This window comes from Macaca mulatta, chromosome 6 (assembly GCF_049350105.2).
Source record: "Macaca mulatta isolate MMU2019108-1 chromosome 6, T2T-MMU8v2.0, whole genome shotgun sequence".
In the NCBI taxonomy this organism is placed as follows: Eukaryota; Metazoa; Chordata; class Mammalia; order Primates; family Cercopithecidae; genus Macaca; species Macaca mulatta.
This window is the reverse complement of record NC_133411.1, coordinates 42,104,505-42,117,590: the sequence shown is the minus strand read 5'-3', so window position 1 is coordinate 42,117,590 and position 13,086 is coordinate 42,104,505. Positions and strand designations below refer to the sequence as shown.

General features: G+C 38.7%; 1 protein-coding gene across 1 annotated transcript in view; it reads left to right on the top strand.

The window, feature by feature from the left end:
• MROH2B (maestro heat like repeat family member 2B) overlaps positions 1 to 13,086 on the top strand; it is a 73,994-nt gene that overhangs the window by 48,401 nt on the left and 12,507 nt on the right. The window contains exons 25-30 of the mRNA XM_078004356.1: positions 4,451 to 4,586; positions 4,683 to 4,778; positions 5,035 to 5,124; positions 5,499 to 5,619; positions 8,021 to 8,118; positions 10,501 to 10,653. Coding sequence (XP_077860482.1) covers positions 4,451 to 4,586; positions 4,683 to 4,778; positions 5,035 to 5,124; positions 5,499 to 5,619; positions 8,021 to 8,118; positions 10,501 to 10,653 — 694 coding nt within the window. The remainder of the gene's footprint in view (positions 1 to 4,450; positions 4,587 to 4,682; positions 4,779 to 5,034; positions 5,125 to 5,498; positions 5,620 to 8,020; positions 8,119 to 10,500; positions 10,654 to 13,086) is intronic.

Sequence of the window (13,086 nt, the reverse complement as noted above, 5' to 3'; positions counted from 1 at the left end):
TGTAACATAAGGGTCCAACTTAACTCTTTTGCATGTGGATATTCAGTTTTTCCAACGACGTTTCTTAAAAAGATTGTCCTCACATCAAAAGCTTGGCCTACAAAAGGAAAAACAAATAAATGCCACTACATCAAACTATAAAGTTTCTGCAGCACAAAGGGAATAGTCAACAAAATGAAAAGGCAACCTATGGATTGGAAAAAATATTTGCAAACCATGTATCTGATTAGGAGTTAATATCCAAAATTAAAAAGAACTCATACAACTCAATAGCAAGAAAATATATAACCTGATTTAAAAATGGACGAAGGACCAGAGTAGACATTTCTCAAAAGAAAACATGCAAATAGCTAAAAGGCAAATGAAAAATACTCAATATCACTCATAATTATGGAAATACAAATCAAAACTGCTCTGATATATTACCTCATACCTGCTAAGATAGCTGTTATCAAAAAGAAACCCTAACACATGTTAGCAAGAATGTAGAGAAAGGGAAACCCTTGCACACTGTTGGTGGGAATGTAAATTGGTGCATCCATTATGGAAAACAGGATGGAGGGCCCAAAAGAAATTAAAAATAGAATTACTATGTGACCCAGCAATTTCTCTTCTGTGTATATACCCAAAGGAAATGAAATTACCACCTCATAAAGATATCTGCACTCCCTGAGAGGTGAAAAATTACCTATTGGGGTACAATGTACACCCTTTGGGTAACAAGTACACTAAAATCTCAGACTTCACTACTATACAGCTCATCCATGTAACCAAAAACAACTTGTACCCATACAGCTTTTTAAATTAAAAAAATTTTAAGTTATCTGTACTTCCATATTTATTGCAGCATTATTAACAATAGCTCAGATGTAGAAACAACCTCGGTGTCTGTCAATGAATGAATGGATAAAGACATTGTGATATTTATGCCCATAATGGAATATTACTCAGCCTTTAAAAAGGAGATCCTGCCATTTACTACAACATGAGTGGACCTGTACAACATTATACTATGTAAAATAAGCCAGACACAGAAAAGAAATATTGCATAATCTCACTTGTATGTGGAATTTTTTTAAATGTCAGATATACAGAAATGGAGAATAAAAAACAGTGGCTACTGTTTTATTCTAGTGGTGGGTGGGAAATGGAAAATGTAAGTCAAAAGATATAAAGTAGCAAGGAAGTCTGATGAACCAGTCTAAAGATCTAATAATGTACAACCTAGGACTATATTGAATAATACTGTATTGTATTAAGGATTTTGCTAAGTGAGTAGATTATAGCTGCTCCTACTTTTGGTCTTGCCATGGGGCAGAGGTGGGAGCGGGTAGAAGAGAAATGGATAACTATGTGAGATGATGGCTATGTTAATTTGTTTCACTATGGTAACCTTTTCCTATGTATATCTGATAACATCATGTTGTAAACCTTAAATATACTTAATAAAATTTGTTTTTTTAAAAATTGTCCTTTCCCCATGGAATGGTCTTGGTACCCTTGTCGTAGTTCATTTAATGGTTTATTATGAGCTCTTTATTCTATTCCATGGATTCATATGTCTCTTTTTTTGTTTTTGTTTTTTGAGACGGAGTCTTACTCTGTCACCCAGGCTGGAGTGCAGTGGCACAGTCTCGGCTTACTGCACCCTTGACCTCCTGGGCTCAAGTGATTCTCCCTCCTCAGCCTCCCAAGTATCTGGGACCACAGGTGAGCACCACCACACCCAGCTCATTTTTCTATTTTTGTAGAGACATAGTTTTGCCATGTTGTCTAGGCTGGTCTCGAACTCCTGGGCTCAAGCTGTCAGCCCACCTCAGCCTCCCAAAATGCTGGGAGTACAGATTCCTACCACCACACCTGGCCTACATGTCTAACTTTATGCCAGTTACATACTATTTTGATTACTGTGCTTTTGTAAAAAGTTTTGAAATCAGTAAATATAAGACCTCCAACTTTGTTCTTCTTCAAAATTGTTTTGGCTATTTAGGGTCTCTAGAGATTTCATGTGAATTTTAGGATGAATTTTTCTATTTCTACAAAAAGCACCTTTGGTATTTTGATAGGAATTACATTAACTCTGTAGATCTAATCTTAACAATATTAAGATCTCATCATCTTTACATTATTGTTTAATTCATGAACACAGGATGCCTTTCCATTATTTGTGCCTTCTTTCATTTCTTTCAACAATGTTTAGTGGGTTTCTGTGTTTCACTTGGTTAAGTTTATTCCTAAGTACTTTATTCTTTTTGATGCTGCTGTAAATGGAATTGTTCATTTCCTTTTCAGTTTGTTCATTTCTTAACAAATCAGTTGTATGTAGAAATGCAACAGATTTTTGTAGGTTGATTTTGTATCTCGCAACTTTGCTGAATTCATTTATTAGTTCTCACAGTTTTTTGGTAGAGTCATTAGGGTTCCTACATATAAGACTATGTCATCTCTAAACAGAGATAGTTTTACTTCTAATTTTCTAATTTAGATGCCTTTTTAATTTTTCCTTACCTAATTGCTCTGGCTAGGACTTCCAGTACTATGCTAAATAGAACTTGTAAAAATGGTATCCTTGCCTTATTCTTGATCTTACAGGGGATGTTTTCAGCCTTTCACCATTGAGTATAATGTTAGTTATAAGCTTTTAACATATGGTGTTGATTACGTTGAGGTAACAAATATATCTTTAATGGCTGCCTAGTGTTTTGTATAAATATGTCTCATCTTACTGAACCAACCTCCTATTGCTATATATAATTGTTGCCTATTTTAAAAACTATAAATAATACTTTGATGAACACCTTTGTGCAAAAAATTATTTTCTGAACTTTTAAGTATAATAGTTGATAGTTTTATTCAATAAATATTATTAAGTGGCATCTATGTCATATCAGTCAGTGAACTCGGTTGCAAAAGAGTGATGATGAACAAGATATGACCCTCCCCTGACAGAGTTTCAGCCTACTGGGGGAAACGGATGTAAGAAGCACCCACGTAATTTCTCCAAATGTGGTAAGAGGCAAGATAAGAGAAAGTACAGGTTGCCATGTTAACAAAATGAGAGAGGTTTGTAGAAATCTCAAATAAATCAATCTTGAAGATGAATTAAGAATTAACCAGGCTCTGGAAGAGTGTTGTCAAGTAGAAATACAATGCAAGTCACATATGTCATTTAAAACTGTCTGGTAACCACTTTTAAAACAGTGAAAAGAAATGATTAAATTAATTTTAATAGTATATTTTATTTGATCCAATATATTTATTATATTATTTCAACATATATTCAGTATTTTAAAATTGGATAATTTATATTATTCTTCATACTAAATCTTCAAAATCCCATGTGTTACACTTACATTGCATCTTAATCCGGATCAGCCCACAACTCATGTTCACCAGCACATGTGGCTAGAGACAGCACAGCTGTAGAACTTGAAAACTAATCTCTAATGACAGCAAGCAAATCAGTGGTTGTCAAGGGGGAGGAAAAGATAACCTGCAAAGGGGAATAGAAAAAAAATAAAGTATGATAGAAATATTCTATATTGGTTATCTAACTGTCAGTGTTTTCGTAAGTATGAATATCTCTCAAAATTGTTTTAATGGATGCAGCTTACTATACATAAATTATACTTTGATACATTGATTAGCAGTGAGCCAGACAATAAAGACGAGAATACTACATAGAGCTTTCCCAGCTGGTACTGAATTTTATTCCTCTCTAAGAGAACCTTATTTCCCTGATGGTGTCATCATTTTTAATTGCTTTGCTAATTTGGTAGCTGACTAATGGTATCTTATTGTCTTAACTTACATTTATTTAAAAGTAAATGGGGTTTTTCAGCCTTATTGAACATGTGCATTTTCCCAAGTCATGTCTAGACTTTTTCATATCCTTAAGAAGTCTATAGTAAACATTTGAAAGAAAGGCAGAAAGGAAGAAACACTCCAGTGTCATTTGTTCACTTGTGCATTCATAAGAACCTATAGTATATGTGGCACTATTTAGAACATGAAAAGGCACATGAAACTGATAAAAGTCACTGCTGCAGACCTACAATCTAGTTGAGGAGATACATATATATCTCTCTGTCATTCTCTCTCTCTCTCTCTTTCTCACACTCTCTCTCATACACACACACAAGACGGAGAAAACAAGTGGGTTAAAACGGTCACAGATCATATAATAAAGTATTAAGGAACACAAAGTGAGTGGTGATTTGTTCATCAATCTAAAGAATGGAGGTGTATTGACTATGCTCACCAATGCAGTCTGATTCTACGTTCCCATCTCTCCCTACTCCTGTTACCACCTCTCTCAACATCCCAACATGTCAGAAAATGTGACACATTAGTCACGTGGTCAGACGTGATTGGCAGTTCTTGGGAACTCCACAGGGTATGTTCTGTTGGTCGTTGTAATATCCATTCCTCCACCTGGTTCTCATTTCAGTAAACTGAAACCTCAGCTGTCACTACAAGATCACCTTAACATTCTTGAAGAGAATACTCGGAGGCTGCTGCCCCTTCCACCTCTGGAAAATCTGAAAAGTGAAGGCCAGACAGACAAGGACAAGGAGCACATTCAAGTATGCACTAGTGAGGCCTAAGCAGAATGAAAATCTGCAGTGGGACCTTACTTTCTCACCCCAGCCTGAGACTTACACACATGTATTTGATTTCAGTTTCTCTATGAACGATCCATGGATGCCCTAGGAAAACTTCTGAAGACCATGATGTGGGATAATGTGAATGCAGAGGACTGTCAGGAAATGTTTAATGTGAGTAGAGCCTCTACTCAAACTGATTCTCATTCTCCCTAACCTGTTCTTCAATGTTCACTCCAAACTCTACTGCATTTTCCTCACATGAAGACATCCAGCTGGACCCACCCACACCCCACATACAGCCATCTACTTAAAAATTGTGGGGAGGCGAGCACCCTGTTACAGAAGAGGCAGAGACAGAAAGAGAGAATATGAAACTAGATGAATATGAAGAATACTAAAGAAAGAACATTTATTCTTTGACCAACAGCTTCTCCGAATGTGGCTTGTTTCACAAAAAGAGTGGGAAAGAGAAAGAGCCTTCCAGATCACCGCGAAAGTGCTGACAAATGATATTGTGGTAAGTAATCCCCTGGAATGAATAGACTTTATTGCTTGTGAACGGCAGGGATCTCCGAGACGTCTGGAATCCAAAACTCCTGCATGGTGGATCTTGCATCTCAGAGCAAAGTGCTTTTTGAAGTATTTTTGGAGAGAGCTCTAACTTCAGAGTGCAGCTCACACATACAAATTGAGCTACTGGGTTGTCTTTACATGCATGCTTACTTTTCCACTGCCCTTAAAAATAGGCATCTTGTAGGAGAAAGTGCAAGATCAGATTTCATTCCAAGGACCTGCAGAGAGAAAATAAGAGACTTGAGATGCAGTGTTGGGAATATCCTGGGATATGACCAAGCTACCTCATCACAACAGGGTGCCTCCTTTATCCTGCAGGCACCAGAGAACTTTAAAATTGGTTCACTGCTTGGACTCCTGGCTCCTCACTCCTGTGATACCCTGCCCACCATCCGTCAGGCGGCTGCTAGCTCAACTATTGGTCTGTTCTATATAAAAGGTGAGGGAAAGGTGGGGAGCCCACAAATGAAGAAAAGAAACCCATCTTCTTTTATTCTCAGCTTTTCTCCTATGCACCTATGTCTCTCTCCTTTCTCCCCTCTCCTCTCTCTTCTTTCCTCATTTTCCTCCTTTTCTCCTCTCCTCTCCCCTCCCCATCTCTCTCTCGGTCTGTCTCTGTCTCTCTCTCTCTCTCTCTCTGTTTCTCCTTCCCTCTCCAGTTCAGCAATTTCTGTTTTAATACCTTAATTATATCACAGAATCTGTCTCCTAGATCTGAAACAAGTATTTCTTTCCTCAGTGGCTCTGTTTTCCCATTTTTTAAAATAGAGATAATAACACCAAAGCATTATAAAGATCCATTAAAGTAGGTAAAATGTTTTGAGAGTCTCCGATTTAAATCACTAAGCAATTGGGCATATTAGCAATGCTTCCTCTATCACATGGTTTTCTTCAGGAGAAAATTGCAGTATTATCATGGTACTAAGTGCCTTTCAAAGCTCTCCAAGAGACAGAACATTGTGGAAATTTTCAGAGCAGGAGCTCCTCCTGCTCTCCAAGTACATGTGAATAACTGTCAATACCACAGATATTAGGAATTTTTAAACCTCCGTCTCAGGCTGAAACCAACAATCAGGGCTTCCTGTCCAGGTTAATTGAGTCCATGTTTCATCAAGGATAGCTCTACATTGTGTGTGTGCAGTTCTGCAGAGCAGGCGCAGCCAGAAACAGTCTAGACTTAATGTCATCTCATGCCTGCCTGTGTTCCACACATCATTCTTTTAGGTATTCAAAATATTTGTTGAGTGCCTTTCCATGTGTCAGGCACTGTTCTAATGCTGGGGACACAGAGATATTACAGTTCCAATATTCACATTTTATAAGCGTGTTAAAGCCAAAAGGTAGGATTTGGTTAGGGGGAGAGAGATAGTCAGTCAAAAGAAAAGAAAAAACTCTTCAGCAGAATCAAAGTAGGTATGAAAGTCCTTTGGGATATAGGAAGATAATTAAGGATATATGTTTTTACCAAGTCAGGAAAAAAGCAGAATTAAGGAAGTGAGAACTAAAGAACCATTCCAGGCTGGGCGTGGTGGTTCACCCTGTAATCCCAGCACTTTGGGAGCCCAAAGTCTGTGGGTCACTTGAGGTCAGGAGTTCAAGACCAGCCTGGCCAACATGGTGAAACCCCATCATCTACCAAAAATACAAAAAAGTAGCCAGAAGTGGTGGTGGATGCCTGTAATCCCAGCTACTTGGGAGGCTGAGGCAAGAGAATCACTTGAACCTGGAAAGCAGAGGTTGCAGTGAGCCAAGATCGTACCTGTGCACTCCAGCCTGGGAGACTGTCTCAAAAAAACCAAACCAAAACAAAACAAAAACCATTACAGTAATAACAGAAATATGCCAGTAGGGAACTCATAGGAAGAAAGGAATTTGGATTCTCTTATTGTTCTACCTATTTTTCCTTTAGCCTACTTCATTTTCTTAAAATATGAAAAATTCAGGTCCTCAAACACTCTTTGTTAATAAAACTCCCATACTTTGTAATTTACATTGACATTTTCCCTGATGGACCAAACAAGCATGGTGGAGAGAAAGAACATGTACTACTAAAATACCTACTAGACACAAGTAACAAGTGTGATGCTAAATTAAATACCCATCGATACTCATGGACATTTCTCACTTAGTTTTGAAAGGGGAGAATCTGAAATTAAGAAGTTTCCAGTTACTTGGACCACTGAAAGTAGAGTATCTGGGTTTTGAGCTCAGGCGCATCTGACTTCAAAGTCCACATGTATTGCACTGGGCTAGGCTGCCTTCCGTAGAATGGTTCATGTGTTAGTTTCCATGATTAATATACATTCAAATAACAAACAAAATCTTTATTGGTTAGGCCTGCATTTACAAATTGATATCAACAATCACTTACACAGTTGCTGATGTAAACTTCTCATTACCATAGTTACTTTTCAGTTTCCCCAATGAGGGAGCTCACTGAAGAATAGAAATCCAAGAGAGATAGCAGCATAGCAGAGTAGTTGGAGCCTGGGCATTTGTGTCAGACAGACCAGGGCTCAAATTCAGACTCTCCTATTTTTATTCACCATGTGCCTTGGGCCATATCTTCACATCTCTGTTCCCACCTTCTCATCTGCAAAACCAAGAAGGGAATAGGAGAGTCTACCTCAGATAATGCTTATGAGTAATAAATGAGATTGTTGTATGCAGAGTGTTTGCATGGTGCCCAGCATGTAGAAACCCCTCAGTATGTGTTAGCGCTTATGTTCACCCTCTCATCAGACAGCAGCTAATTTAGAGTCATATCAAAATGTAGCCAGCCTCGTCAACCCCTATCAGGTCTTTGAATGCTTAAACATTTCTCCCTTTGTTGATTTTAGGCATTCGCCTGGAAGTGGAAAGACTGCAGGGTTTGCAGGAAGGGCTGGAAAGTGATGACGTGCAGGTTCAGATCAAGATTTCTTCTAAAATAGCTAAGGTAATAAATATGGAGGAGTGGCCAGTGGATATAAAGATTCTGGATTGATTTCCAAATGGGTAAGCTACATACTCCCCACTGCAAAGGAAGATAGATATTCAAGCTGATTGAAGGACTCATGGTCCTGTCATTTTCTAACTCTGAGTACACATGCCTAGTCAACACTCACTACTGATCATTTCATATGGTGGGAAACTTTGTAGACCAAGTGTTCTTCCCCAGAACGTGGGATGCTGTGGGTTGGAGTGGAAGGAACAAGAGCTTTGGAGTTAATCAGATGCACTCTGTGTGCACTGATTGAAGTTCAGTCTCCTCATCCTCAAGAAACAAAAACAAAAGACCATTTTGTAGTTGTTGTGAGGACTGGCCGATCAATTCAATCACTCATTCAGTCATGCATTCACTTACCTCCCTTCTCCTGAGCACCTACCATATGCAAAGCTCTATTCTAGGCACTAAGAAAGCAGAAAATACAATTCCTGTTTCGCTGAGCTTGCATCTTAGTTAAGGAAATCCAAAAAATAAACATCAGATAATGATAACCAAGAAAAATAAAGTCAAGAAAGGGAATAAAGAATAGGTATGAAGTGATCCTCTGGAGAAGGACACCCTGAAAGAGATAATCATGGAAATATCTGGAAAAGAGAATTCCAGGCAGAGGGAAAACAGCAAGTGCAAAGCCCCTGAAGTATAGAAAGAGCGAGTAATGAGATCCAAAAGATAACCAGAGGCTGATCCAAGGGCCTTCTGAGCCTTTTTAAGGAACTTTTTTTTTGCTCTATTTGAAATCAAAAGCCAGTGGAGGGTTCTGAGAAGAGTCAGGCCACTAGACATAATTATGCCAATTTTGAAATGCAAAAAGGCACCCTCATGTGTGACAACATCACCCATAATGTAGACATTACAGATTTATATTGATGTTAATGGCAATTTTCCACAGGTGGCAGTAAAGGATCCAGCAAAATCAGTACGTTATGACAATATACTTAAAGAGAGAAGTGAAATATCTTGAGGACGGGGCTCATATCCCTAGTGTGCAAATGCCTCTTCTAGGCTAAGAGTGGTTCTGAGAGGAAAAACACAACAAGACTTACATTTCTGAAGGGCCACTCTGGCAGCTATGTGGAGACTTGAATGTAGACTGTTAAGAGCAAAATTAGGGAAGTCAGTTTGGAGGAAACTGCAAGACTCCAGCTATCAAATGAGGCAATTGGGACCAAGGAAGGTGGCTGTAGCAGAGACACGAGTAGTTGATCAGCAAATGACAGAGAAGCCATTTGGGGGACAGGAAGGGAACATATGTCAAATGCCTTAAAAGGGGCCCGACACATAATAGGTGCTCAAAAACATGAGCTCCCTTCTTTCCTTTGCTCCTGAATCAACATCCAACCCACTGTGAGACAAAACAGCTAATCATGAAGCTTGGACAACAGACAAGCATTTGGAGTTACATAGAATGGTAGCCATGGCATAGTCCTTTGATCTTAGAACCATAATAACTCAGCGAATGGCTTGGATGTGCAAATATTCAAGGAAAGGAGCTCATATCTTCACAATATCATCCGGCCACTTAATGCAAGGGGAAGACCACTGTAAATAGGAACTTTCTCATGTCTACAAACTCATAATCATTACCATTTTGCTTAGTTAATTCCCCAGATAATGATCCTGGAACTCATTCAAACACCAGCTTTTCACCTGCCCTCCCACTCCTTTTTCATTAATGCACACACACAGACATACACACTCAAATTCACACACTGCTATCAACCGAGCATTCTGTATAGTGCTTGCACCTAGAGATAACAATTGCAAAGTTCTTCCATTTTATTGACCTTTTATGGACTGTTCTTAATATTGAAATATGGAAGAGCAAGAAACAAGGCTCATAATAATCCATACTCCATATGTACATTGTCCACCACCTGACTATTCAGCATGGTAATTAGTACATATTGATAGATTTTCCTGAATTCTCAAGGTTTAGGTATTATGTGGCAGATTCAAGACATGTTTCTATGATATAGGAATGTATGTAAAAGGAATTTATAATGTATATATTGCTATATAAGCATTCTACATTATTTTTCCCTATGTAGTATGCTATAACTTTAGGCTTGGAGAGGAAATTGCCTTAGCAGGCTTCGGATTCAATAAATATGAAATGATAAAAAGACAACTCCATGGAAAGTTTGCTTAGTAATAACAGGTCATGTCTATGCCCTGTTCTAGTATTTTCTCTAGTTTCTGGGGCCTCAGTCAAAACTGTTGAAAAGTTCAGTGGCTTCTAATACCCTAAAACAAACCATAACAGCATGTTGTAAGTATCTAGATATAAAATGGGGTGGTTGATTACATGAATCTTTCTGGGTGCATTTTCAGATTGTCAGTAAATTCATCCCAAATGAAGAAATTCTGATGTTCTTAGAGGAAATGCTGGATGGTCTGGAGAGCCTCAACCCCACATGCACAAAGGCCTGTGGCATATGGATGATCACTGTCCTGAAGGAGCAGGGAGCTGCTCTGGAAGATCAGGTGAACTGATAGCCAGTTTTACAACTGAGCAGAATTCTATCACTTCTAAAATGCCAAGTCAGCCACTGCCTCTGTTTGTCCACTGATGGGCGGCATGCAAAGGCTTGCACAGCCTCAAGAGGCCTCATTAGAGACCCACATTGTGTGTTTAACAACAAGGCTCATGTTGAGGTCCTGTCTCAATTGCGTCTCTTGTCTTTTAATATAAAAGCTTTTCAAACTGTCTCACTCTGGCTAGAGGAAGCATCTTTGAAACAAGGCCATTTGGATGATTGAAAACTGGGTTGTTAGAGCTGTAAGGATAAGAGTGACCATGTGGATGCCTTAGAGACAACCACCAAGGGCAGGAGTTTCTAATTTCACTGCTACTCTTCAGGCTTTTCTCCCACACCCCATAGTGTTTATTGTCTGATAACCATTGGACTGGGGAAAGTCCTCAATTCTTCTTCCCAACTGGAGAGTTAAGCAGAGTGAACAAGATTTAAATTCAGGAAGCTTGGTTAAGAGCTCCAAGTGGAGATACCTCTCTTTTCTCTTCTGAAGTCAAAAATAGAATACAAGTTATTCAAACATTAATAAGAAGAGAAAAATGGGCTGAGTGAGGTGGCTAACACCTGTAATCCCAGTACTTTGGGAAGCCAAGGCAGGTGGATCACTTGAGGACAGGAGTTTGAGACCAGCCTGAGCAACATGGAGAAACCTTGTCTCTACTAAAAATACAAAAATTAGCTGGGCATAGTGACAGGTGCCTGTAATCCCAGCTACTTGGGAGGCTGAGGCAGGAGAATCACTTGAACCAGGGAGGCACAGGTTGTAGTGAGCTGAGATTGTGCTACTGCTCTCCAGTCTGGACAACAGAGCAAGACTCTGTCTCAAAAAAAAAAAAAAAAAAAAAAAATCTTTACCTAAATGAAAGCAATTCAAAGGGAGTAAGAGAAAGAAGTTGTTGTCCCTATGGTCCAGTCAACTACTCTCAATTTAAAGACTCTCCAAAGCACAGCTTTTGTGTCAAGGGCATTGAAAATTTCTTCTGTGCTGATTACTTTTCAATAAGTCTTTTTGAAAATATTTATTGAGTATATACTACGCGGTAGGCACTGGACAGCCAAAATCGATAAATTGATAAATGTGGAATGTCCATATATTTGAGTGTATAGCATAAAGAGTTGTTCACACAGTAGGCAAAGGCTTACAATAGGGACCTAAATACTCTCCAACCATCATTGAGCTGGGAATCTGTGGTAATCATAAAGGGGGGCTATTTATAACTAAGGAGTTGTAATTCAGAGAAAATATATTTTAAATTAATGTCTAACTTAAATGTCTATCCAAAATAAGAGAGAGAAATGTCTACTAGAAGCAAAGGTACTTTAGCATAGATATATGCCTTTGTCCATGTCAAAAATCCAAATGTGTGATATCATTCCCTACTGCCCACAGATTAACATCCAAATTCATAAAGGTGGCATTCAGTACTCTGAGATCTGGGTTCATCTTTTCTATAAAGTCATCTTCCTTTTATTACCCTTGTTCTCTCTACACTCCAGCCTGGACCATTCTCCTACACTAGGAATCTCAGCATTTTCTTATGCCCATGTTCCCATGATTTTTTAAAAAATAGATTTTTTAGAGCAGTTTTAGGTTCACAGCAAAATTAAGCACAGTTCCCATCTACCCACTCCCCTTACATGCACACAGCCTCCCGACTATCAGTATCTCCCGCCAGAGTAGATTTGTTATGATCCGTAAACCTACAATTACACATCATTATCACCCAAAGTCCACAGGTCCATGGACTTTAGGGTTTAGGGTTCACTCCTGGTGTTGTACAGTCATGGGTTTGACAAATGTGTAATGACATGTATCCACCAGTATAAGATCATACAGAGTGGTTGCACTGCCCTAAAAATCCTCTGTGCTCCACCTATTCTCATGTCTTTTAACTTCACATCTTTATCTGTTTTTCTTCTTTCTGACAAGGATGCCCTTCCCCACCATCTGTCTCCACCTTGCCTTTTGAAATTGCTACAAATGCTTCAAGACCCAAACCAAATGGCCCTCCAATGTGAATCAGTTCCTCCTGGATTCTGGTTGTATGCACCTCATGTATACCATTTGCCATAGACTGCCTTGAAGTACAGGACTTTAGGTCTATGATTGATATTTTTTATTGGATCACTCACTCTTTTTGCAAAAGGGGTACATCTTTTTCATCTTTGGTAAATTGCAACAATGGCAAACACAGCAACTGTCATAATACACTCTTTCACAAAATGTTTCCTAAATTGAATTAGGAATAAATACCCAATTCATGAATAATCCTCCTGAGTGAGAAATAGGCCACATGTGAAATCAATTATTATTTTTAACATTATTTAGAATTCATCAACTGCCCACCCACGACAGGTACCTGTTCTGAGTCATTCACATAGA